This window comes from Epinephelus fuscoguttatus, linkage group LG9 (assembly GCF_011397635.1).
Source record: "Epinephelus fuscoguttatus linkage group LG9, E.fuscoguttatus.final_Chr_v1".
NCBI classification, from domain to species: Eukaryota; Metazoa; Chordata; class Actinopteri; order Perciformes; family Serranidae; genus Epinephelus; species Epinephelus fuscoguttatus.
In genome coordinates this window covers 43500018-43527236 of record NC_064760.1, presented here as the reverse complement: position 1 = coordinate 43527236, position 27219 = coordinate 43500018, and the positions used below count along the sequence as shown (strand labels likewise).

Sequence of the window (27219 nt, the reverse complement as noted above, 5' to 3'; positions counted from 1 at the left end):
GGAAATACAGGGAAAGTAAGAAATACAGAGAAGAGGAGTGGAGAGTATGGCAAAAGAAAAATAGATACAGAAGAAGCTTGAGTGATAAAGAGGATGAAGCAGAGAGGAAGAAAGAGAGGGAGAGAGAGAGAGACAGAGAGAGGGAGAGAAAGAGAGAGAGAGAGAGAGAGAGAGATTAGACTGCAATGCTGCAAAAATGTATTACAGATGGTTTTATAGCTCGGGAGACAGTAGTAAACCTCTACTGCCACTCTGTGGTCAAACAGTTTAATAGACATTGGTGAAGAGTACATTTACAGTCGTATGCAAAAGTTTGGGCACCCCTGGTCCAAATTTCTCTTACTGTGAATAGTTAAGTAAGTAGAAGATGAACTGATCTCCAAAAGTAATGAAGTTTAGGATGAAACATGCTTTTCAACATTTTAGGTAACACTATTGTATTCATTTTTGTTCTGTACAGTTTTAGAGTGAAAAAGGAAAGGAGCACCATGCAAAAGTTTGGGCACCCCAAGATATTTGAGCTGTCAGACAACTTTTACCAGGATCTCAGACCATAATTAGCTTGTTAGGGCTCTGGCTTATTCACAGACATTGTTAGGAAAGGCCAGGTGATGCAAATTTGAAAGCTTTATGAATACTCTGACTCTTGAAACCTTGTCCCAACAATCAGCAGCCATGGGCTCCTCTAAACAGCTGTCTAGTACTCTGAAAACTAAAATAACTGATGCCCACAAAGCAGGAGAAGGTTATGAGAAGATAGCAAAGTGTTTTCAGGTAGCTGTTTCCTCAGTTTGAAATGTAATTAAGAAATGGCAGTTAACAGGAACTGTGGAGGTCAAGCTGAGGTCTGAAAGACCAAGAAAACTTTCTGAGAGAGATGCTCGTAGGATTGCTAGAAAGGCAACTTAAAACTCTGCAAACTGCAAAAGACCTGCAGGAAGATTTATCAGACTCTGGAGTGGTGGTGCACTGTTCTATTGTGCAGTGACACCTGTACAAATATGACCTTCATGGAAGAGTCATCAGAAGAAAACCTTTCCTGTGTCCTCACCACAAAATTCAGCATCAGAAGTTGACAAAGGAACATCTAAACAAGATGCTTTTTGAAAACAAGTCCTGTGGACTGATGAAGTTAAAATAGAACTTTTTGGACACAAAGAGCAAAGGTATGTTTGGAGAAAAAAGGGTGCAGAATTTCATGAAAAGAACACCTAACTGTTAGAACAGTCTAACTGTTAAACACAGAGTGGATCGATCATGCTTTGGGCTTATGTTGCCGCCAGTGGTATGGGGAACATTTCACAGTCATACTTATACTGTTATTATACACATATGATTATTGAAGTAATTGTAATAATATTATTACTTTAATTAATGTTGTTGTAAGCTACTGTCATTATTGTCTGTCCTGCATCTCTCTCTGTCTCTCTCTCTGTCTCATTGTGTCATACGGATTACTGTTAATTTATCATGTTGATCTGTTCTGTACAACATCTATTGCACGTCTGTCCGTCACAGAAGAGGGATCCCTCCTCAGTTGCTCTTTCTGAGGTTTCTACCGTTTTTTCCCCGTTAAAGGGTTTTTTGGGGAGTTTTTCCTTATCCACTGTGAGGATCCAAGGACAGTTGTCGTAAATCTCTCTGAGGTAGCGGGAAGAATGGATTCAGTTAAATTCCAGCAAATTCTGGAAGCAAACAACACACAGTCTGTAAAAAGGCTGATGGTCCTAAATACCCCTTGAAATCCACAATGAACTACCTCAAGGGGCACAAGCTGAAGGTTTTGCCATGGCCCTCACAGTCCCCCGACCTAAATATCATTAAAAATCTGTGGATAGCCCTCAAAAGAACAGTGCATGCAAGACGGCCCAAGAATCTCACAGAGCTAGAAGCCTTTTGCAGGAAGAATGGGTGAAAATCCCCCAAACAAGAACTGAAGACTCTTAGCTGGCTACAAAAAGTGTTTAGAAGCTGTGATACTTGCCAAAGGGGGTGATACTAAGCACTGACCATGTTAGTGGAGTCAAGTTAAAGTAAACTTTACTGCTCTCAAACAGTTACAAATTTTAACATAATCTAGGTGGTTCAAAATTTGAAAGGACTTGGCCTGCTGATTTGTTTTTTCCTTTTTTTGTACTCTCAATAAATTTAATTCAACTTTTTACCTGCCTCGTGTGAGTACTGTGGATGTTCACAAAAGGAACAGGAGCATGGGTCAAAACTGAGACACGTTGTAGACTAAGTGACCCCAGAACCTTAGTATGCTGAAATGGCCGCTATAGTTAACATGGCCAGGCGGCTCCTGTCATGGCGGTATGATATGCTGGTGCTGTGTCAGTTTGAAACGCTGCCAGTAACGACGTTATATAAGGAGCTGGAAAGTCCTTATAAGGCAGGCGGGAGGGGTGGTGGATGGGTCCAACAAATCCCGGACGTTCATCCAGGAGCCTGGTGGAATGTAGAGCCAAACCATGATGTTTTTTTCTAAATGTAACCATGTGCCAAAATGCAGCTCCAACATCAATATTTCACAAATACAAATTTGTTTAACTATTTTGATCATTTGTTCAGTTGTGGGTAAGATGATATTAATTAGAGTGAAGGTATTTCTCTGGTCATATCCCACTGGTAGGTGAAATGTGTTCTACAAGAAGATGTACTTTCAACGCATTTATTGTTTCATATAAAATGTCATCAATATGGAACTATGTAGTCTGTGTGCTGCCACCAAGAAGCTTTCAGAATATTTTCAATTTCAGATCTGTACATTCTAAACATAATTTATGTAGTAACAATCCTACGTTGTAAACACAGCCAGCATGGTGAGGAGGGGGTTTGTCAACTCGCGTTGCGTCTGTCTGTGTAGGAGCCTGAATGAAAAGGGCTCGAAAGGACACGTGATTGTGCAATGCATTGTGGGTCACAAATTTCTAAATCTTCATTTTTTTAATCTTTAATTTCTCTAAATCCTTAAATTTTTATGCATTTTATCATTATTTTATCTCATACCTGTTTCATCCTATCCTACTGCCTTTTAGTCTTTTAGTTTTTAGCTCCAGTGTTTCCTCATGGGGGGCCTCCACACTGGGAGGTGCGTCCGGTCTGCCCACGGGGACGTTGTCCTGGAGATCCCTCAGGCCCGGGGGACTGGAGGGCTTTGCACCATGTGTGGAGTCCACCCCAGTCTATCTGGGTCAGGGTGGTCTCTGTGGCGGTGCTCCCTGTGGCCGTAGGCTGTGACACCTCTCATTGTGGATGAACTCCCCATAGGTGGTTATATTGACTGTGTGTGTGTGTGTGTGTGTGTGTGTGTGTGCGCGCGCGCCCGCACGCGCGTGAGTGCATGCATGCGTGCATGCGTGCATGCGTGTGTGTTGTGGGGGTGGGAGGAGCAGGTTTTCAATATTTCTAGTATTTTTGTTTTTATTTTGTGAAGCACTTTGTGTTGCATTTTTAAAGTATGAAAAGCGCTATATAAATAAAGTTTGATTTGATTTGATGATTTGACTTGCCCACTAAGCCCACAAAGCATTGCAGTTTTTCCACTTTCGCTATGTCACTCTTTCGAGCCCTATACTCCATGAAGTATCGGATGACATGGTTTCGTCAATGCTATCATAGTTTTTGGTACACAATGACTGCCGTTGTTGCAATACGCGTTTGAAACAGTGAAGTGCTAGAGTGCGCTATCCGTTTGAATGCAATATACGATTTCAACGTTAGATGGGAGAAATTCCTACACACTGCGGCTTTAAGAACTGAGTGAAGTGTTATGGAGTTAAATGTTGTGATGACAATAACCATTTTGCATGATGGCAAGATTGTTTTTGTTCTGTTTGAGTATGAAACTTGTTTCCAAGACCATTTCCGTGCTTTCAATGTGTCCACTCTTGGAACAGCAGTTTTCTTAGGAAAATAAGCTTCGGATTTCTCCTCCTCTTTGACAGATAGAGGTCATCCAGGTCGTCACTGTAGATCTACAGGTCTTCATGTGCAGTGTATGGACAGGAGTGTTAGGATCCATTTGTAGCACAATTAGCCAAAACCTTTGCACATCCATATCCAACAAAGATAGTCTATGAAAGCTGCTGGAAGTGTAGCTCCTCATTTTGTTGGCACAGGTCAGAAATGCATAAACACAAGTCACTCTTTACAACATAGCATTTTTCCTCTGTGAGTATGGGGTCACAGCAACTCCATCTCCCAGCTTCATGTCCTGCAGAGCCACCCTCCGCTGCCTTTTTGAGCTCTCTCACTCCTGCTCCACTCTTCATCTACATACTCCGGCTCACATAAATACAAGCAGTGATCAAATTTAAAAGCCTCATCCACATAATTGAAATGTGATAAATAATTACCCATGACACTGAATATCTTTTAGATAACACTAAACTACACTTACTGTTAACTACTCTGGTTATTATACTCTCTCCAGAACTCACACACATTTCCAATGTGGTTTTCCTGCAAGTGACATCTCATAATATTTCAGAATGAGACCTCCGCCTAACAAGGCAATAACAAACCGGCTCAAGTGAAAGGCAAATTGAGCCACTCTGTGTCAGATATAACCACTTTTAATGGACATACAGTGACAATGTTTAATTGCCCCATGTGCCTCCATTGCAGCTTGTTCCATGGCTGCCAGCTGCTGTCCACTCCCTCAGTACTGGAACAATTTCAAACATTGTTGTTTACATGAGTCTCTTTGACCAATTTACATGGGGAAATAGGGTCCATGTTGAAAAATGCTTGAGTTATCCTTTAAGTCCTGAAAAGGGTAAAAGATCATCTTCCAAAAAAGATTTACTTCAGCTCCCCCCTAGAGTGTATTAGTTGGTCTCACATGTAGCCTACACTCAAACTGAGTTGATTTGAAAGTTTATTTCAAAGGCCAGAATTTGACGTCATGCCGCCCACCAGGATTTGTGGAGCAAGGAAAAGAATGCAATAAATGCTACGATGACCAGATGCCTGTTTTGAAATGTCCCCGTTTTTTAAATGCAGGTCTGCCAACTATCAGTCTGCCTGCATCATAGTTTATAACAGAGCAACAGTTCCCATAGTCAAATGAAACCCTATTGTCCTCCTTTTTTTAATTTCATAGATAACGTCTGCAGGACCATGTTGTAGTTGTTTTATCACTTGGTGGTAGCCAGTGTCATCCTCTATGCTGTAGTGTGCTGGGGCAGGAGGGTGAAGGCAGCTGATGCTAACAGACTCAATAAGCTCATCAGGAAAGCTGGTTCTGTCCTGGGAGTGGAACTGGAGTCTTTGGTTGAGGTGTCAGAGAGGAGGAGGCTGAGAAAACTATTCAGTATTCTGGACACCTCTCACCCCCTGCATGCCACTCTGGAGTCATATCAGAGCATATTTAGCCATAGACTGAGACCACAGTGGAGCACCACAGAACACCACAGGAGATCTTTTCTACCTGTGGCCATCAAGCTGTATAACTCCTCCCCTTTCTGTAAGGAGGAGAGCTTAAACAAAGGACACAGACAACAATATTCACCTACATTAGGTGCACTACAACTTTTACATGATGTACATACTTTTCAATTTCTAGTGCAATATTTTCACAGCATCACATGCAATATTACTTTTCAATATCAAGATAACTTGTCAGTGTAGACCCCTGTGGACTATCAGCCACAAATGTACATTATAGCGCTTATATTTGTATATAATGCAATCCATTCTCTTGCACTACTGTACATACTGTTTGAATCATGTATACTTATATTTACAATTTGCACAACTGTACATACTGTATAGTTATTCATACTGTACTACAATGTATAGACATAGCCTGTTCACAGTATGTACATACCTGTAGAAATAGATGCATTTATATATCATTCATACCCTCCACCCTGTATATTAACCTGTACATATGTTATTTAATTACTGCTTATGCACTTCTGCTTAGATGCATTCTGACAATAAAGTTACATCTAATCTAATCTAATCTAATCTAATCATTTTCAAAATCAAAAATCATATGCAATACTACTTCTCAATGTTATATCATTGATTATCAGGTGCAGTCTGCATTTTTCCATGATTTTAGTTTATTTTTGGTAACTCTTGTATTTATCTTAAACCCATTGTTACTCATTCATTCATTCATTCATCTTCTAACCGCTTCATCCTCTTGAGGGTCGCGGGGGGGCTGGAGGGGCTGGAGCCTATCCCAGCTGACATCGAGCGAGAGGCAGGGTACACCCTGGACAGGTCGCCAGACTATCGCAGGGCTGACACATAGAGACAAACAACCATTCATGCTCACATTCACACCTACGGACAATTTAGAGTTATCAATTAACCTAGTCCCCAATCTGCATGTCTTTGGACTGTGGGAGGAAGCCGGAGTGCCCGGAGAGAACCCACGCTGACACACGACAGTGCTAACCACCACACCACCGTGCTGCCCCCATTCATTCATTCATTCATTCATTCATTCATCTTCTAACCGCTTCATCCTCTTGAGGGTCGCGGGGGGGCTGGAGCCTATCCCAGCTGACATCGGGCGAGAGGCAGGGTACACCCTGGACAGGTCGCCAGACTATCGCAGGCTGCCCCCATTGTTACTCTATTTTTTTTATTTACTTTTGCTTCTTGTTCCTTAACATTTAATATTGTGTATATTTTGAATATTTTTTTTACAAGATGGTAACATTTAGAATATATTTCGCTGGGATTTGTAATGTTGACTTTCAAATGAGAATTTTATTGTACACTGTAGAGGATGAAAAATCTCACTATTGCTAGTCTTAACTCCTTGAGATGGGGTACACACATGTGAAATATTTGAGGGAGATAGGATCACACAATATAGCGCGTTTTTTTTTCTAAATTTTTAGTAATACTATCATTTAATTAGTACTTTATTTACCATGTGATTAACCCCAGCCACAAGAGCTCATACCACATACTCCGGTACGGTAGGTGGCGGTATACACTTTATAAACGACGGTCTGCAACTCGTTAATAAAATAAAGGAAGAAGAAAACGTGTAGAAGAAACATATAAGGAAGTAGACATCTAACACATAAGTATGGAGAGCCCGGAGTTAACTTTTAGTCTAGCATACATAGTATTCTCTCTGTGCTTCGTGTTTACCCCCAACGAGTTCCGCTCGGCCGGTTTGACCATCCAGAATCTATTTTCGTCCTGGCTGGGGAGTGAGGACTTGGGCTTCATCCAGTACCACGTCAGGAGGACCAGTATCACCATACTGGTCCACTCCGCACTGCCGCTAGGTAACACAGCTAACATCCAGTCACATACAAGGACAGGGAAATAACTCTGGCCGTGTTTGTCATACAATGCCGAGACCCAACCATGTAGGATAAACTAACATTAACCAAGCTGTTGGAAGGTATAGTTTGTGTCACTTTTCGTGTTACATTTTGTTAAGTCCAACACAAACACGCCCTCTTAGCTTCATGTGTTCCTGTAAACAAACAGACGCAGTGAGCGCGCGGTGACCTGACACTTTCATGTGGAGGTGGACAGCACTGGACTGTTTATGCACGGTCGTCCTATGTTTGGAACACGTAGGACATTAACAGGGATACACTTCCTGGACTCTCAAAAAGTGACGTCTGGCAGTGGCTCTTAACATCCCCAACACCTTATCCTCACACTCAAATCTAACACAACACAACCAAAATCTGTGAGTGTTCTCACGGGCTGCAAGGGCACAGGTTTTATCTCAACATTGGCAGGGAGACATACTAAGGGGGGCATCTGGGGGTCCTCCCCCAAAGATTTTGAGCATCAAACACTTCATTTCCTGCATTCTGTTGATTTTTGTATGCATCAATTTATAGTGGAAATGTATATATAAGGAAGACAAAATAATAAATAAAATTCAAAATAAAAACAGGCATTAATGGAATATAATGCAGTAAGTCCATTGTGTCTTTTGTTTGGGTAGATACCCTTTTTAAAATGTGTATGTGCCACCTGTTCACATCAATGAGAAACTGACTCATTTTAATTAATGTATAAACCCCTTTACTTGCATCATCCATGTGTTTCAGAAAGATTTCTGCTTAAGTACAGTAGGGGTTGGCGATATGGCCCTAAAATAATATCACAATATTTCAGGGGATTTTTGCTATAACGATGTTCTCAACAATATAACAAATTTGTTTATAAAAAAAAAGTTATTATTCATTTAAGAACATAGAATTGCAACAAAATAAGTGATATAGTTTACATGTCACCTTAACAGTTGGCCTTCAAATATTCAGTAAAAATGAAAATTTTCTCTCATTTTTCATTTTGTGAACAACAGCAGTAACTCAGAGTGAGATTCAGGTTCTGTATACAATCTTAATAGTTAACAAAATAAAATCTACCACAAATTACACATTTAAACAGCTCCCAAATAAAAAAATGTACCCTGGGATCTATATACATAAACCAACAGGCATTTTCCCTCTGTTAACAAAATCCCAAATGACTGAGTTCAGGCTGTTATGCTACAATAACTATTGCACATTTACATATATGCAGTTTTTTTGTTGAGCCATGAGCGGTACGTAGGTTTACATTACCAAAGGTTTAATCACTTGACGTTACTGACTCCCATGTACGTACGGCAAGAAAGGAGAAGGAGAGACACTGTGCTGCTGCTGGAGGAGTCGCTGAATGAGTTCCCTCAGCAGGGAGGGTAACTTGCGGTAACTCGCTAAAAGAGTTTGAGAAATCTGGCGGCTGTTCATAAAACATTCAGGACCCCCAGGCCAAACAACACCACAGTTCATTCAACACTACTGAAGGTGCTCCTCTTTTTGGAGTCACTGTGGAGTCGTTAATAGTTTTGCTGTTTTCAGAGAGGTCCCTTAACCTCTCGACTCAGGATATCTAAATGAAAATGGGTTCTGTGTTCTGTGGGTCCCCGCAAGTCTCCCCTTTACAGACATGCCTACTATATGTTAGGCCCATACACTTTTGGGCACACACTATGCACCTTTTTGCTAGAGCTGCATCCCAAATTAGTCTGCCAGCTTTCAGGTGATATACCACTTCTATGTGGCATATACTGTTGACCCACTATCTCCCCCAAAAGATCCTCTGTCCCCTCCACAAATAAGATAACATAGGTCTACAGTATGTTGGTCTCAGGGGGTTAATTGCAAGCTGCTATTCTGTGTCTTCAACCACACTGTTGTAGCAGAGCATCACTGATTTGAAAGAAATAGGTCCAAAAGTCAAGATCATAAAGTAAATTTATTTGTATTCATTTGATTCCTTATCAAAACACTGGTAAGAACTGCTTCATCTCATTAATATGGACTTCAAAACTGTTTTGAAATGCAAAATGATGGAATTTTAAACCTGCAATTAAAAAGTGCGATTAATCGTGATTAACAATTGAAATTCAACAATTAGTTGCGATTTTAAAAAATCATTTGACAGCCCTTGACATATTAAAAAAATTAACCTGCTGCATTATTGCTATGTCGATATGGTAATATCCCCATCAGACTGTCTGACAGATACAATACTTCATTAGACTGTCTTGTAAGACTGTCTTACCCCTTTTCCACCAACATGGAACTGGTTCCTTTCCGGTTTCCACACCTAATTTTAAACCATTTAGAGCATTTCAAAATAAACTGGTTCAGAATCTGAAAAGTTGGTTCTCAACTGGAACCAAAGGTTTTACTTGATGTGAGGTGCGAACCGTGATGACATCAATGGGCGTGTTGTATTCTACAGGTTGGAAAGAGAGGATGGAGAGGTCAAGTCAGAAATCGTCAAAGAGTGTGCAGTAGTCTCATTAATAGTTGGTCCATGCTTGATTTTCAGGTAAAAACAAATAACTGTAATACTTGTACTCGTACTCGTCGTCCTCCGCTTATCCGGGTCCGGGTCGCGGGGGCAGCAGCCCCAGCAAGGAAGCCCAGACAGTCCTCTCCCCAGCCACTTCCATCAGCTCTTCCGCGGGAACCCCGAGGCGTTCCCAGGCCAGCCGGGTGATGTAGTCCCTCCAGCGTGTCCTGGGGCGGCCCCGAGGTCTCCTCCCGGTTGGACATGCCCGAAACACCTCCCAAGGGAGGCGTCTGGAAGGCATCCTTACCAGATGCCCAAACCACCTCAACTGGCTCCTCTCGATGTGGAGGAGCAGCGGCTCTACTCCGAGTCCCTCCTGGATGTCCGAGCTCCTCACCCTATCCCTAAGGCTGAGCCCAGCCACCCTGCGGAGGAAACTCATTTCGGCCGCTTGTATTCGCAATCTCATTCTTTCGGTCACTACCCAGAGCTCGTGACCATAGGTGAGGGTTGGAACGAAGATCGACCGGTAAATCGAGAGCTTCGCTTTCTGGCTAAGCTCCCTTTTCACCGCCCCAATCCGCCTGTCAATCTCCCGCTCCATCCTACCCTCACTCGTGAACAAGATCCCGAGATACTTAAACTCCTCCACCTGAGGAAGGACCTCCCCCCTGACCTGGAGTGGGCAATCCACCCTTTTCCGGCTGAGGACCATGGCCTCGGACTTGGAGGTGCTGATTCTCATCCCAGCCGCTTCACACTCGGCTGCGAACCGCCCCAGTCGCATAACTGTAATAACAGAACACAAGTGATCTGTTCTGTACATCATCTATTGCACGTCTGTCCATCCTGGAAGAGGGATCCCTCCTCAGTTGCTCTTCTCTTCCTGAGGTTTCTACCACCCCCCACCCCCCCACCCCCCGTTGAAGAATTTCATCTTTATTTTAGTTGTTTTCAAAGGGGAGACGTTTTACACAAACTTAAACTTACAAAAGTGGTTTCAGCTATCAGTTACAGTAATAAAACATTTGTTCAACCAAAAATAGCCCTTCTCTTTATATTCCTTTAAGGGTCATTTTGACTTATAATAATGATAATAACAATTCTGTAATACTGTGATACTGTACTGAGACTGTTACCATACCATGAAAATCTCATACCGTTGCAACCCTAGTCCCTACCAGAGGTGGGTAGAGTAGCCAAATATTGTACTCAAGTAAGAGTACTGATACTTTAGAACAGTATTACTCAAGTAAAAGTAAAAAGTAGTCATCCAAATAATTATTTGAGTAAGAGTAAAAGAGTATTTGGTGAAAAAACTACTCAAGTACTGAGTAACTGTTGAGTAACGTCTGATTTATTTGTAAAATAAGAACATGAACATAATCAATCAATCAAAAATAATAATCTGCAAATTCATGTATTTTAAACGATACCCCTTTAACTAAAACAAAAATAAATTAAATCTTTACAAACATAACATAAATCAAGGCACAAGAAACACAAATATATTCTTACATATACTGCACACACACACACACACACACACATATATATATATATATATATATATATATATATATATATATATATATATATGTACTCAGAGGTGGGTAGAAAAGTACAATTTATCCAAAAAGTTACTCAAGTAAATGTAACTAGTTACTACCCACCTCTGGTCCCTACCGTTGATATGCAAACCAGTGCCTTTGATGGACTGTAATGTACATTTTTGGTCTCATGTTTGTGCATGGTGCAGCGTGGTGTAGGTAGATTGTGTGCCCAACAGGGTCTGTAGTGGATGTGATCTGTTCCTTGTGTTGTCATTTGATGCTGTTGTTCATGTACGTTTTGCTGATGTCCATGTTGTGGTTCATCTGTCCAGGTTACTACATGGGGATGTGTATCGCTGCTCCTGAAAAAAACCTGGCATACATCCACCAGGTCAGTCAGTCAGTCAGTCTCTCTCTCTGTCTCTCTCTCTCTGTCTCTCTCTTTCTCTCTCTCTCTGTCTGTCAGCAGATTTATGAACAAACTTGGGGTCACACTAAATTAAGGACACCACACTTCATGATGCCAGCTGTCTAATTTCCTGTAATTCAGAGTAGATACATATTGTAATAATATGATTGATCAGATTCATTGTGGAGCTGTATTCCAGTTCATTTCCAGTAAGATGCACATAAATGGTTTTGTTTCATACCGCTTAGGATGTAAAATCAAGCTAGCAAAGGAGAACAAAAGAAGATGTGGTAAAATATACAACTACCTAGCTGCCAATGTGTCAACAGTGATATTTGGATTAATTTAGGTTGTGATGTCCAATGACCAAAATTCAATAATAACAGAATAAACTTTATTTATAGAGCACCTTCCATACTGTACAAGAAATGCAGCACAAAGTGCTATACAATAAGGGCATTATAAGCACTGAGTGCTTCACATGAAAACAGACATAATGAACACAAAACAGACAAACAAGGCAATTCAGTATAAAAGGACATGTAAAACAGTTTAAAACAGAGATTGACTGACTCAACTATTGGCATTTAAAAGTGGTAATTTGAGATCCTACTAATCCAAATCTCATATAGTATTTATTCTTTTGTCACCTTTTAGGCCTCTGACGTCATTAACAATCAGAGCCTATAATGCCCAACGGGCACAGACTCACCAACAGACATTAATTAACTGAAATAAGCATCTGCAGGTATTGTCTGTGACGGGTACAGCCCACAGCTGCCGCAGAATCTACCACCCAGTTATGTCACTGTGGATCAAATTCAGCACAGTCTTCCTCCGTCAAATACACCACCCACTAATAATAGCAAAACTGTGAATCTCAGAATCATTTTTGAATATCATAAGATGAAATGAGTCATAGAAATACATAAAATCATGACATCATAAAATCATAGAATGTAAAACCATAAAATCAAGGAAGATACAGCATTTTTTAAGAGTTGCAGCACTGAGAAGTGTAACAAAAACGAAGTTTCAGACCTGTATTAGGCAAGTCAGCTAGTTAAAGGCTGAAGTGAACAGATAGGTTTTTTGCTTTCTTTTTAAAATATTTAGCGAGCTAGCTTCCCTTATACCTACAGGTGTGTTCCTCAGCTTTGGGGTGTAATTGACACAGACTGCATCCCTGATCTTCCCTGAGAAACTAGCAGCAGATGATCACAGTGTTCTTGGAGGCAATTACTTAAAAAGGGGTTTGCAACCCAGCTTGGTCCCAGCCCATTTCGGGCTTTGTATATCAGGAGGAGGAGCTTAATATCAATTGTAAATGTAATAAGAAGCCAGTGCAGAGCAGCTCAGACTGGCCTGATGTTGTCTTTCCTCTTGGTACTGGTTAGTAGCAGAGCTGCAGAGTTATGAATAAGCTGAAGTCTCTCAGTGATGTTTTTTGGGAGGCCAGTAAAAAGGGCATTACAGTAGTCGAGTCGCCTCGAAATAAAGGCATGAAATAATTTTGCAGCATCTTTTTCCTTTTTCTTTTTTTCCAATGTCAGGACAGCTTTTTTTTCCAGTGTCAGGACATCTAATGCCAACGTCAGTGGATGTAGAATACTTTGACAGATGATATTTATATGTTGTTGTTTTTAAGTTATTTTGTTAGATAACCAAAATCTGATGTCTTCCAAACGTCTCATGCCAACGTCATCTGGACGTAGAAGAACGACCAGTGATGTAGTGGTAGTTGATGAGGTGGGTGTACTATTAGGTAGATGGGTAGGTTACAGAGGAGAAAGTCGGTATACTCTCCTATATTCCAATGGCTTTTGGATGATAGAAGGCTATACTATGAACAGCTATAAAAAGAGATGGGTATGCCCTGTGTACCCCGTATACCTTCCACTACACTACTGATAACCACATTTAGTCATAAAGATCACAAAACCCAACGTGTGTAACACATCATGATGTTTACGTTCACACAACATGGAATTCTGACGTTGTTAGACATTTAAAATATTATCAGCCCGTAAGAGTCAAGTGTGTTTCAGATGTAATTTTGATTTCCAGTGCCAGTTGGAGCAGTTACAGACTAAACAGCTAGGCCTGTCACGATAATTACGTAATCAACTTATCATACAATAACATTTTAGCAAACATGAGTTCAGAATAAACAGCAGGGTTTTCCGACTGTAATTGGCTGAGTGACTCTCCCTTTTTTCTTTCCATCCCCACTTAATTTAATAAAACAACACTGTAGTGAACCCTGGGCCAGGCAATGGTGAAGCGTACTGTTGTTTTCAAAAGTCTTTAATTATGTTCAGCCGTCATCTATATTATTTGAACACCACCGTTAACTTTTTCCTTCAAAACACCTTTTCTCCAGACACTCAGCTGTGACAACACAGGCTCCACTTGGTTTTAATGTTGTTTCTGTCCCTGTCCAAATGTCCTGTGCAATATGTGTATGTGTATGTGCAATGATGTCTGTTCTGTTCTGTATGTAGGTCAAACTGTTGTGGTGCTGTGGAAAAGAATTTCCCCTCTGGGGACAATAAAGTCTAAAGTCTAAAACACCGTAAGAGCTACAAAGCACACACAAATAAATAAAATAAGCTCTTACTCATGTGCAAACATAACCACAATCCATAAATACCATATCAAATTCATATGAAAGCATAAATTACAATATCAGCCTTTGAACACTAAAACAAGACGCCAGTATCTCCGTGATGTTACCGATATTCAGTTAGGCCCGCGTCTATTTTTAGCATGAATGCTGCGACAGCAATACATTTAAATTTTAATACCTGCTTAATGTTGAGTCAATTCAAACACATATCACCACACATTATGAAACATTAAATGACATAATACCATGCTCCCATTCCAGCCAGGCACTTAATTATACAAGAAACAAGAGCTTGATATGGCGGCACAGTGGTGCAGTGGTTGGCATTGTCACCATACAGCAAGAGGATTCCTGGTTCAAACCCAGGGTGGAGGAGCCCTCCCTGTGTCAGCATGGGTTTTCTCCTGGTACTCTGGCTTCCTCCCACAGTCAAAAGACATGCAGGCTAGGTTAACTGGTGACTCTAAATTGGCCATAGGTGTGAATGTGAAGCCCCTTTTACACTGCCAGATTTTCTGTGAATGTTGGGCCGTTTTGCCGGCAAGCTGCGAGCGTTTAGACACACACAGCCGGATTGGTGAGTTGGTCCAAGGTGCCCAATTTTCCACCTTCCGCAACGGGAGGAGCTGTTGAAGACTTGTGGGAGGACTGTTGATGACGCCGCATGTGCGACCCACTGGCGGTGGACAAACAGGAAACAATTGATAGCAGGAATTAGCGAGCAGCTAATAGCAAGAGAGAAACGCAAACCTCACAGACACAGTAAAGATGAGCAACTGGGAGACAAAGCATTGTGCGCCCTCCTTGCCCTCACAAACAAAGAGGCCATTAACTGCCAAATGACGGGGACGGTGAAGAACGGGCCAACTTATGAGAGAATCGCCGAAGCACTGACCAGCTGCAGCTTCCCTCCCACGTCACTGTTTATGTCACACGTTGAGCAGCATGTTTTGTTACTTGCTCACGCCCCCCCATTGCCCGAAAAAGGCACATTCTGTATGAACAAAGGTAGGCAGGCAGCATTTTGCTGCACTCCCCGATTTTGTTTTTATACTGCCAATGCTGAAAAAAGACTGATTGGGCTTTCCTGCAAATTTGCACAAGTCCTATCTAAAAAGGGCTGTCAGCCCTGTGATAGTCTGGGGACCTGTCCAAGGTGTACCCCGCCTCTCACCCAGTGTCAGCTGGGACAGGCTCCTGACCCCCCACGACCCCTAACAGGATAAGCTGTTACGGAAAATGAATGATTGAAAAGAGCTTGATTTTGCAGAGAAAAGTTGCATGTCTTCCCTCCTTTGTTCTCAAGCTTTTCTGTTTCAATATTCTGTTTGTGCCAGGAGAAGGTTTCAAAATAAAAGTCTGATGGTATCAAAAGGAAAGGGGACCACCAAAATAAAGACTGACAGGAAGTAAAATTAACCTTAGCTTCAACTGTATTTACTGACCTTTACTTTCTGAAGTCATTTACAAACACTTCAAATACGACACAGTGTAGCTTACCAGTAGCCTGCAGCAGCACTTCGGGAGTGGAAGAAGCACGGTCCTGATAGTAGTTAGCTTGCCAACCCCTGGCAACAACCAAGAAGTCTGTTGTTAGAAGTTTTAACCTCCACTGCATAAATCCACGAGCAAACCACCTGGCTCCCAGGCATCCAACCCTGGGAGCCGACTGCAGCAAACCAGCTGGATTATGGAGGTAACTGCAGTGTCTCTGGAGCTTCACTAAGCTTGTCTATTAGTCACCAGAGGCACCTCTTGATTTTATTTTTGTTGGTCAAATTTTGTATTAAGTCTCAAACTTAGTATTTTTGGACCACTCCTATACATTAATATAGAATTTAAATTTTATATATTATATGTTTATATATATCTTCCAACATAAGTACATATTGTGACAGGCCTATGAGCAGCTACATCACAACACAAAACAAAGTGAAGGAAGTGCACCAGTGACTGGTCTGAAACATAGCTAAATCTGCTTCCATTGTTTCTGTGACTTGGCATCAAACTTCTAAAGGGAACACTAAGGTACAGTTTGTGCTCTGTTGAAATATCCCAGTTTCACTGGGTTCACTGGCTTCACTAAAATGAAAAAAGAACAGCAATTCATTGAGTGCCACCTAAGGCTGATTTATAATTGTGGGCAGTAATTATTAAATGTTGGTCTCAGCTGTGTTGTTGTCTTGTGTTTCACTAGGTGAGTGAAAGCTGGAGAGCATTTCTCCTCCTCTCTCTCTGCCTCCAGTTGGCCAGCTGGACACTCGTCATCTACTGGTCCCGCCATCACTGGCACAACCATCCGATCAGCCGGGCCCTGCAGGCCCACATACAGCCCCCTCACTCCAACTGGGGCTCTGTAGCATCCAGTATCAACACTGAGTTCAGACGTATAGATAAGTTTGCTACAGGGGCACCTGGAGCCAGAGTTATTGTTACTGACAGCTGGGTTTTAAAGGTGAGTAAAAGTGCTTTGGTGAAAATTCATAGGTGTGCGGTTGGCTCGTGGGCCATGTGCTTGTTTGCACTTTAATTGATATGGTCCCTGAGTTAGTTAAAAATGAAATCTATATTTGGCCTGTTGGCTATATTAAAATGCAGTTCTTATAGTGAACACTAGGTGTCAGTATCACCATATGTATAGTATGTTAGATGACATTAAGGAAAGCAGTCTCCTGTGGGAGAAACTGTGTTAAGTTACAGCTCTCCGGCCATGACAGGTGAGCAGAATGGAATGAAATCTCTGGTGTTCAGTAAAGTTAGCCAGTCTGGAGCAGAGGCTGTGAAATCGCATTGTATTATGCAAGAGGAAGCAGTCTGTGCTATAGCCGTCCAGCTGTGTTATGTGATTTGATCTCATTCTAGTTCTGCAGCTGTTTGGAACAGTGAAATTTAATAATCATAAAATGAGATTCAAGTGTACAGCACAAAGTTCTCTTTTATTAGGATAATCTCTTCAATGAGAGATTGCTAATTTACAATCGCATTTACAGATGGACCAATAAATTGAAAGTTTCGCTTTCTGGCTCAGCTCCCTCTTCACGACAATCCAGGGCAGCACCTGTATCATTGCGGACGCACTGCTGACCCATCTCATGCTCAATTTTATTCTCACTTGTGAACGTGACCATGAGATACTTGAACTCCCTCACTTGGGGCAGTAACTCACTCGTAACCCAGAAGGGGGCAATCTACCATTTTCCAGCGGCGAACCACAGCCTCAAATTTAATTGTTATTTAATTGAAATAACCCTAATGGAATTGATATTGCATGGAATCGAATTGGATCAAATCGGGAAATCAGTGGTGATACCCAGACCTGTTTATGGATTATATTGATTATACAGTTTAGCTGTATAAGAGATAAGATAAGATACATCCTTATTGATCCCACAATTGAGAAATTCCAGTGTTACAGCAGTCAAGGAGAAAGAGTCAGATTAAAAATTTCAAAATTTAAAAACTAGGCATGCAAAAAAGTACAAAAATACAAGGAATGGCAATAAATAATAATAATAATAATGAGAAGTGGATAATAATGAGCAGTGGATTAAAATTAGCAGTGGACAGTAATGAGAAGTGGATAAAAGAGAGCATATTTAGTGCAATGTGATTGTATGTACAAAAAACAACAAGGGGGACAGTGATGTTACTAAGGTGTCCATAATGATTATAGTGAGGTGCAGAGCAGTTTTGGCTTCAATGCAAGTCCATTAACATGAAGACTTTTCTCCAGTAATCCATGCTTAACTTTTTTGACTGTCTTGTCTCCATCAGGGTGGTTGCTGTCCCTTTTACTGTGTTCCAAATTGGCAAAAAAAAAACAAAAAAAAAAAACCATCCATAAGGCTGACATTTTTTTGATTCTGTCCTTCTCTAGGTGACCACCTATTACATCTACATGGCCTTACAGAGTGAATGTCATGTGACAGTGACGGAGTCCAGACAACACCAACTGAGTCCGGACTCGGCTGCCCCCACACAGATCTTGACCCTGAGAGTGGACAGCATTAACCCTGCTGTCAGACCCTTTGATATCAGGTGCGTGTGTGTGAGTGAGTGAGTGAGTGAGTGAGCGAGCAAGCAAGCAGTGGTGGTTATCCCCACCACTCGCAGCTGCCATCTTTCTCAGCTCAGCTGCCTGTTTCACCAGTAGAGACAGACCTCTGGTGGTGGATAGGGTTGGGTATCGTTTGGGTTTTTCGTGATGCTGGTGCCTGAACCAACATTTTTTAAAAAAAAAAACAAAAAACAGTAAAGCACAGACAAAGGTCAATTACATTAAAGGATGACTTTTTTCATTGCAAAACTGAACTACAGTATATATTAGTGGTAAGAGTTTAAAGTAAACTTAAATATATAACTATGGTTAAATACAAAACTAGGGTTGGGTACTGAAACTCGGTACATTTTGTACTTGGTATTGATTCAAATCACGTCGATACTACCCAGTACCGATTCACTTAAAATGAAACGGTGCCAAATTTCGGTACCTGAGGTGGAGGCATAGCGAGAGCGCATGACTCGTCACCTCAGACTCAGCAACAATGGCGACAAAAACAATGTGCAGACAAAAGTTAACGTGCAGCACTGTTCCTAAATGTTCTCAATAAAATGTTGAAACTGAGAAGTTTAGACTATGGACCCGAACGACGCATAGTGCGTCCAAATTCACGCCCGTTCTTCTCTGTAGATTTTCTCTGCGACCGTGCGTCATAGCGAGAAGCCACACATATCAGCGGAAAATTGTAGCTGTCCGACAAGGCCAAGCACTTGTCGGTAATCCAATGTTTTCACAGCGAAAAATTACAATAAAATGATGTATAACAGAGCTTTCATACAGCTTTGCACACACATTACTCTTGGATGGATTACTCGTGAACGCAGGCTCGCACAGAAATGCCATACATATCACATGAAAGCGCAGGAGCACACACATCATTGTGCTGTCATCCCATCACGCTCTAAATACAGATCAATTGTCTACAAAATAAAAACTTGATGAATTTCTTTACAATCCATTATACAGATCTTGTTATCAGTCACTTCATATAGTGAGTAATATCGTATCTTACCACGTCTTAAGCTTGCATGTGTTTCTCCCTGTCTATCCACATTTGTAGTCCGGCTTTCAAGATGCAAATATCTCCATATTGTCCAGGTGACACTCCATCAAACTTTGTATGACAAGACCAGCCACTTCACCTTTGCGCACCCAGACAACAGTAGCCTAATTATGCATGCATGACAGGGACGTAGTCACCATATACATTGAGGGGGACACGTGATTCCAGAGAGTCTCTCCTCTTCATATATGGCAGAATATGTCAACTTCCAACTTGCTATGGTGAGATACATGTAAAAATGTAAGAATTTAGTAACACAGATTTGTTTTTTTCATTGATATAAAAATTAATGTAAAATACAGGCACATAGAAGAACATGAAATGATGGCAAATCTGGTTAGCCCAGATTGTCCTGAAAAAAACAAGATATAGCATGTTTATGTAGCCTTTAGAATGACTGTGATATGAGCTTAAAGTGAAGGCAGTAAAAATACCCCAAAAAGGCCTAGGGCCCATAGGGTTAAAAAGTACCGAAATAAGGTACCGTTTGGTACCGGTACCGAATTCCAGATACCGGTACCAGTACCGTATCGGTTCAATTATGAACGGTACCCAACCCTATACAAAACACTATCAACTAATTCACCTAATAAATGAAACCTAACCCTCTTAATAATTTAACACTAAATAACAGTGACAGTTAGGCTTGGGCAGTGTCTAGTTTTTCATCCCTTCATACCTCCGTTGGTCTGGGCCTGTGAGAACAGAGGCATGGGGTTATAAATGAGGTCACTTTTTGTCTACCCACATGCCTTATGATAACCTTACTTGGCTTACATGACAATATGTTAAGCTGGATCTGTTAATTGGCCTGATTGGCCTTATCCTCATATGCAATTAACTCACTATTTCTACTGTAGGCAGCCAGAGTCGGCAACGAGCACAGATTATAAATAGAACGGCCAATAGTTTGGAGGCTGATCCAAAGAGCCGAGTAACTCTAACAATGTAGTTTTGTGTGAGAAACTTGAATAAATACAGCTGTTTGAAGGAGAAATTCGTTGTGTCTTCACAGTCATATTAAATAGATATTAGAGAGGAAATTATGATATATATCGTAAAAAGACTTTTGAAGCAGTTGTTTTTCATGTGAAATAAGCTTATTATAAAGGTCATTTCATGATTGAATTTACGCTCATTTAAAGGTAGCGTAATGAAGGGCTGAAAGACTTTTAAACAGTTCAGTTATTTTTTTATAATGAACATTTCTTGGTTTCTCTGGCACAAAATGGGGAATAAATAACAACAAAACGTAGACAATTAGCTAAATGGACCTATGTTACTTAGAGAACTCTAATTACTCTAATTACTATAATTGTGGTGCTTAGAAAAGAGGCTAACATCAAGCTTACTGAAAATGACAGAATTGTGACAGTTTTTCTTTTAGTTGTAGTGGTTGTAAAATCCAAGACCAAGAGCAACAGCAACATATATTTTTACAGCTACAATGTAATACAATGTACTGCAATACAGTGTTGGACCTGGCTCTGCACTCTCTCGTGCCCTGAACTGATGTCCCCCTGACATTACTTTTGTAGTCGTAAGAAAACATTAATTTTAGGGTGAGTTTTTCCATTTATGCTGATGCTGAAATTGACTGGAAAGATACAATTTCATCTTCCCCATGGCTGAACTAGTTGGGAAACACTGCCATAGAGGGTTCATATATTTGTCCCCTTTTTCACCCCTGATGAGTTTGCACTGGTATCACTTTAATAATTAATAATTATTAATGGTCTTGAAAATCATAGCATCTAGATTTCTACATACCCTGGAATACTGCAGTAAGGTGATACTACCCAAACCTTCTTTGTGCTGTTTCTAGGCTCAACTCTACAGAGTATGCAGAGCTCAGGGAGAAGCTCCATGCTCCCATCAGAAACTCTCCCAATGTAGTGATCCACCAAACCATGAGTGAACTCTTCTTAGAAACATTTCGAGCTCAAGTGGAACTCAATCAACCGTACACCCCCCCCAGTGGACAGGTACACTACTATTTGTGTGTTCAAATCCTTTCCATACCATCATTATCAAAATGTAAAATGCATCAAAAGAATATCTGGTCTCCACACACAGGAGATAGAGCCCTGTATCGGCTGTATGCAGGTTCCAGCAAGCACCAAGCTGGTGAGATTGTGCCACACAGAAGGTAAGAGCCAGTGTGTGTTAGTTAATGAATGTGAGTGTGCGTGCACATACAGTGGTGGAAAAAAGTTTTCGGACACCCTTAAAATTTTACACAATCTCAAATATTATCATGAAATATTTGTGGAAAAATCTTTTTTGTGTTTCAAACGGTGTGGCTGCATTAGACAAATACAAACAAATACAAATTATATTGTTTTGTTTATTGTTTACAAGAAAAACTAACAAAACTAAATTCTTGACAGTTTCACTATGTCAGTTCTCAACATTGTTGGTATCAAAGTCAACAAATAACAGAGAATGTGTTCAAAACTGAACAAAAAAATAAATAAACCTTCACATCATCAAATTAATATTTAGTAGTCCTGCCATTGGCACGTAGTAGAGCTCTAATCCTGGCTGGCATGTTCCCCACAAGCCTTTCACACTGTTGAGGGGTAATCTTGTCCCATTCTTCTTGAATTACTGCTTTTAATTCTTCTAAATTCTTTGGTTTATGCTTTGAAACAGACCTTTGATAATCCACCACAGATTTTCAATGGGGCTCATGTCCGGGGATTGAGCTGGCCACTCTAAGACCTGGATACTGTGCTCCTGAAGCCAAGTTCTACTGGCCTTGGATGTGTGGCAAGGGGCATTATCTTGTTGAAACATCCAGTTTTTACCTCGACGAAACAGTGCACGCGCAGAAGGGAGCATGTGGGTTTCGAGAATGGTACAATACTTGGTAGAGTTCAATGTGCCATCACAGACAGTGAGATGACCAACACCAGCAGCACTCATGCTTCCCCAAACCATGATACTGCCTCCACCATGCTTGACAGTAGGTACTGTACATGCTGGAGATAATGCTTCACCTGGCCTTCTGCGTACCCTCACATTAGTAGGAGGAAGATAAAGCTGGAAACTGGACTCATCTGACCACAAAATCTTCTTCCAATTCCTGGCTGTCCAGTTCTTGTGTGCCTGGGCCAACGACGCCGGGCTAACCTCTGTCTCTCATTGATCAGGGGCTTCTTGATAGCCTTGTAGGACCTTAAGCCATGATCTAAAAGTCTGCCACGTACAGTGCGGGTGGAACACTGGACACCAGTTTGGTTTGACCACTGCTGCTGAAGCTCCTGTGATGTCATTCAGCAGTTTTGCCTGCACATGCGGATCAGGATGCGGTCATTTCTTGCTGAAGAAACCCTTGGACGCCCAGATCTTGGTTTGTCTTCCAAGCTGTTGGTTCGTCTGTATTTCTGCAGAGTGTATCCAACTGCTGAAGGACTACATCTGCACTTCCTGGCTATCTGGCGGCAGCTGTACCCTTCCTGGCTGAGAATCTTTATCTTCAGGCATGTTTCCTGCGTTAGGTTCCTTGTTTTAGCCATTTTTGTGTCTGAAGAACTTTCAAATGTGCTGGCTTTATGTAGACACGAAGCTTGGCAACAAAAATTGTGTCTTTTAATAAAAAGAACGACCTTCATCACTGGTACCAAAATGACCCAATACTCAAAATTTCTTATGTATTTTTATGGAACCAATCAATTTTAAGTTTTTAATGGCTTTTTTAGGATTTATTTAGTATTTTGACTGTGACTGTACTAAAAGAAATTGCACTTGAAGACCTAAGAGTGATTCTTAATGCAATATTTCATAAATGCATGGGGTGTCCGAAAACTTTTTTCCACCACTGTACTTGGCCAATCTAGCTGATGGTGATTGTGATTCTGTTACTGCTTTGTGCTACAGGAGCTGATAATGAGTCAGAGTGCCAGCAGTGTTTCTGCAGACCGATGTGGTGTCTGTCCTGTCTGGGTCGATGGTTTGCCAGCCGCCAAGACCAGCAAAGACCTGAGACCTGGTTGTCCAGCAGGGTCCCCTGCCCAACCTGTCGAGCCAAATTCTGTATACTGGACATCTGTGTGGTCCACTGACGCCTCATACGTGCAGATCCAAACAGACTTTATCCTCTTAAACCCCTGAAAGAGAAGCAGTGGACAGGACTTTGGACTGAACTTAGTTATGTACCTGCTTATTGTATGCTTTCAGTAAGGAGTGATTGTTCAGAATAATGATTGGTTCTGAATACATACATAGTATATAGTAGCCTGATCAATGTTATACTTTGGGAGGTGTTCTTGTTTGGTGTTTACCCCAAGTCAGATAAGAGGGATAATATCAGTTACTAAAAGACAACCAGGATGTGTTATGCTGGGTTCAGACTACACAATATCAGCCCGATGCGGCCGTTGTATGGTGCACGCTTAGATCCTGAACGACAATGAGTGTCATACGTGATGATCCATAGTTTTATCCTGTGTAGTGTGTTATAGTAAATGGCAACTGACTCAACGTCTGGGACACATCACGACTTCTCAACAGGAAGTCTAGCATGTTTGATTTTCTTTTTGTCTTCCACAACTTCTCCTGTCATAGCCATCACTTTGACCAATAGAAACGCAGAGCGATCTGCTGCTGTGGACAACAGTATGTCAAGAGAAAAATGAGGTTGTGAAACAGCAGAAGCGCTTTAGCAACCTGGTGAGCACTCATAATGAAGGATATAAAGAAATAAAATTCACTAATAGCGGTGGACCTTTAACTCTCTACGAGAGTACCAGCTTCATTTGACACAGACTACATAAGAAACAGGTGGTTATTTTCAGACACAGGCCTTTATTTCTCATTCCTTCTGTATTTCTCTATTTTTACTTTCAATCGGCTCCCATTTGCCCTGTTAAATTGAATGTATTGCACAGTCATTTCAAACTCAACACTTCTTGTATCCGTTTAAATTTAAAAACCCCTAATCATTTCAGTTGAGAGAATCCTTTCATATCATAAAAAAGACTTCTATTGTGAAACATTTGCAGCAGCTTGTTGTGGAGGATTCAGTGAGGATTCAGCATAGTTTGCATGTGGTACTTCAAATGTAGCTCCTTCCTTCTGGTGACAGTTTTTATGTTACTTCTATAACAGTTCAGCTGGGACGTGAACAGTTACAGTGAATGAAATAACAGTAACCAGCAATGATTGGTCATGGACCAGCATGTAGCCTGTCAAGTCTGTAGGCCAAGTCACAGCAAGATTTTATGACTCCCCAATCGCCTTATCTGACATAACGACTGTCTGAACGGACAGAAATGTCGTGTAGTGTGAACCCAGCATTAGCTTAGCAGAAAGACTGACTGCATTTAAAACAGACTCACTCCTGCTCAAAATATAAAAGCAGCCTTTAGCAGCTGGCAGGTGATCACATCTCTTGAGCAGGAATAGCCAGTCAGACACAAGAAATGAACTTACGTCTGCATTATCATTTATTCTGTAAAAAATCCTCTGATGTTCTCACTGATAATGTTATCCTGCACACATCATTTTGTTCAAATAGCAATATGCAGGTTGGAGACCCACTGAAACAGTTCATATGGAAATGATAAAGAAACAGATTTTTGTAAAGTAAAAAAAACCATCAATACCACAGCAGTGTCTGGAGTGGTTTTTATAAGGTATTTTTATGTGCACCTCAAAAAAAACAAGTTGGACCTGATGTCTCGTTAGGGAGATAGACCAAAGTAGGTGACGTTTAACAACAGGAAATCTAGATCCTAGTGTTAGTTTTGACACAGAAGAGGCTGTAAATATGTATAAATATGTATATGACAGAGCAGAGCTTTATAATTATGAGCCTGCCACATGTCAAAGACACCAGGAACAGAGAAGCATCTGGAGAAGTATGGACTATCTGCACAGCAGGACGGGTGTCTTGACAGGTGCTAATGATAGCTAATGCAGTGTTCACATCATAACATTGTTAGGTTAACTGTCACATTGCATAGGAAAACTAGTACAGGTTTTCTAACAGTGGCAGGAGTATTAATACATATGCATGATAGGAACTGTAATGCCAAGTGTCACCTTGTATCAGTAGTTTCTTACACTGTCCTAGATGCATTGCAGTTCAGACAGTAAGCCACTTTCTGCAACACAAATCTAAGAGTTTACTACACCACCAAAACTCAAAGCACAAGATCAGAACTTTTTCAAATATGCGTGTGAATGTACCAAATGTAAATGGTTAAAAAACAGTGGACCCATTTAAAACTAAAAAGAACTACTTTGGAATAAAGCTGCTCAATCCTCGATGCTAGATATTAAATCAATATAAATATAAGCATGACTAAATAGTGAACGTTCTCAAAGATGTCCTGCATTGTTGAGAATGTTACTCAGTCCCTGGCCCATGGCCTAACTGTTAACCAGAATTCATGGAAATCTCTAAGCAGGTTTTAGAGAAATCTCACAAATGAACAAGTGACTGAGTGTGTAAGCTCTGTTGCTTAGGTTAATATGACACCCATTCTCGAGAATTGGGACAAATCATGTCCTACCAATTAAAAAACCCTTCAAATTATAACCAATCAACACACTACTTCTGTTTCAGGAGTGAAACATTGTGTTTAAAGGATTTATGTATATGAAATAAATATGATTTATAAATTTTTGTTCGGCTTTCATTGTTTTTAAACTTACAAACTTGCATAGTGTCAGAAACAACCTCGTTCCAGACAAGAATTCAAAACTGTGAACAATTAAAAATCTGTTAAAAGCCTTCAAAACCTAAAACTAACAGTACGTATCAATAATATTGGTGTCAAAATGCGCTACTATATTCATTTTTGTTTTAAAACAGATTTTTTATGAAAATGTTGGCCCTTTAAAGATGTGTCCCAGATTTCTGTCAGCTCCATCAGATTTCTACAAAAACATAATTTAAACAGTCATAAAAAGGTGTTAGCTATATCACAAGGACTCTTGTGTAAGCTCCTGGTTTCCAAAAAGATGAGGATGCTGCTCAAGTACTAGTAAGATTTCTATATTCTGATAAATTCATAAATCATATTGCTGTCAGGTGTGTGTCAACCATAACAGGTCAGCGCTGTAGCCCTTCTAAATCCAAACTAAATAAGAATTACAAATTAAAAGTGAGTATTTTGATGAGCATTAAGAGAACTCTGAGAAACTTTGAAAAATTAAATGGCTCCTCACTACAACTGCAGTAAAATTATTAACTTATCGTCAACTCTTCAAGAAGAAATTCAATCACTGGGAGGTTAGCCCATTACAAGGTTTAATAGTCAAGACTTTGATTTTTTTTGAATTGTATGCTCCCAGCCTAATTGAAGAGTAAAATTTAATAATAATAATAACAATAATAATAATAACAACAACAACAACAACAACAACAACAATAATAATAATAATAATAATAATGATTTGTCCCAATTCACACTCACCTGTACACTGCTCTCTTGAAGATCCTTTGGTGACCTGGAGTAGCCCTCTCTTAGAGACTCCATGAGGGCTGATGCCAAGGGTGTAACAAGGGTGTTCCAACATTGGGAAGGGACATATTTTACGCGAGGGGTATGGTGTTCCTCCCCCAGGAAAATTTGAGCATCTATTTCCTGCATTCTGGTGATATTTTTTCTGTTTCAGTTTAAAATGGAAATGTCTTTGTTAAATGAAATGCAAAATTCATGCACCTGATCGAAACATACTGCAGTAAGGCTCTCGGACATT

At 40.7% G+C, this 27219-nt stretch overlaps 1 protein-coding gene across 1 annotated transcript; it reads left to right on the top strand.

The window, feature by feature from the left end:
- Positions 1 to 7026: 7026 nt before the first annotated feature.
- Positions 7027 to 26823, top strand: tmem129 (transmembrane protein 129, E3 ubiquitin protein ligase). Its single transcript, XM_049586274.1, has 7 exons — positions 7027 to 7265; positions 11678 to 11736; positions 16581 to 16838; positions 18261 to 18421; positions 21332 to 21491; positions 21583 to 21655; positions 23389 to 26823. Exons 1-7 carry the CDS (start codon positions 7061 to 7063, stop codon positions 23571 to 23573), a joined length of 1101 nt encoding a protein of 366 aa, XP_049442231.1. The 5' UTR covers positions 7027 to 7060; the 3' UTR covers positions 23574 to 26823.
- The last annotated feature ends 396 nt before the right edge of the window (positions 26824 to 27219 follow it).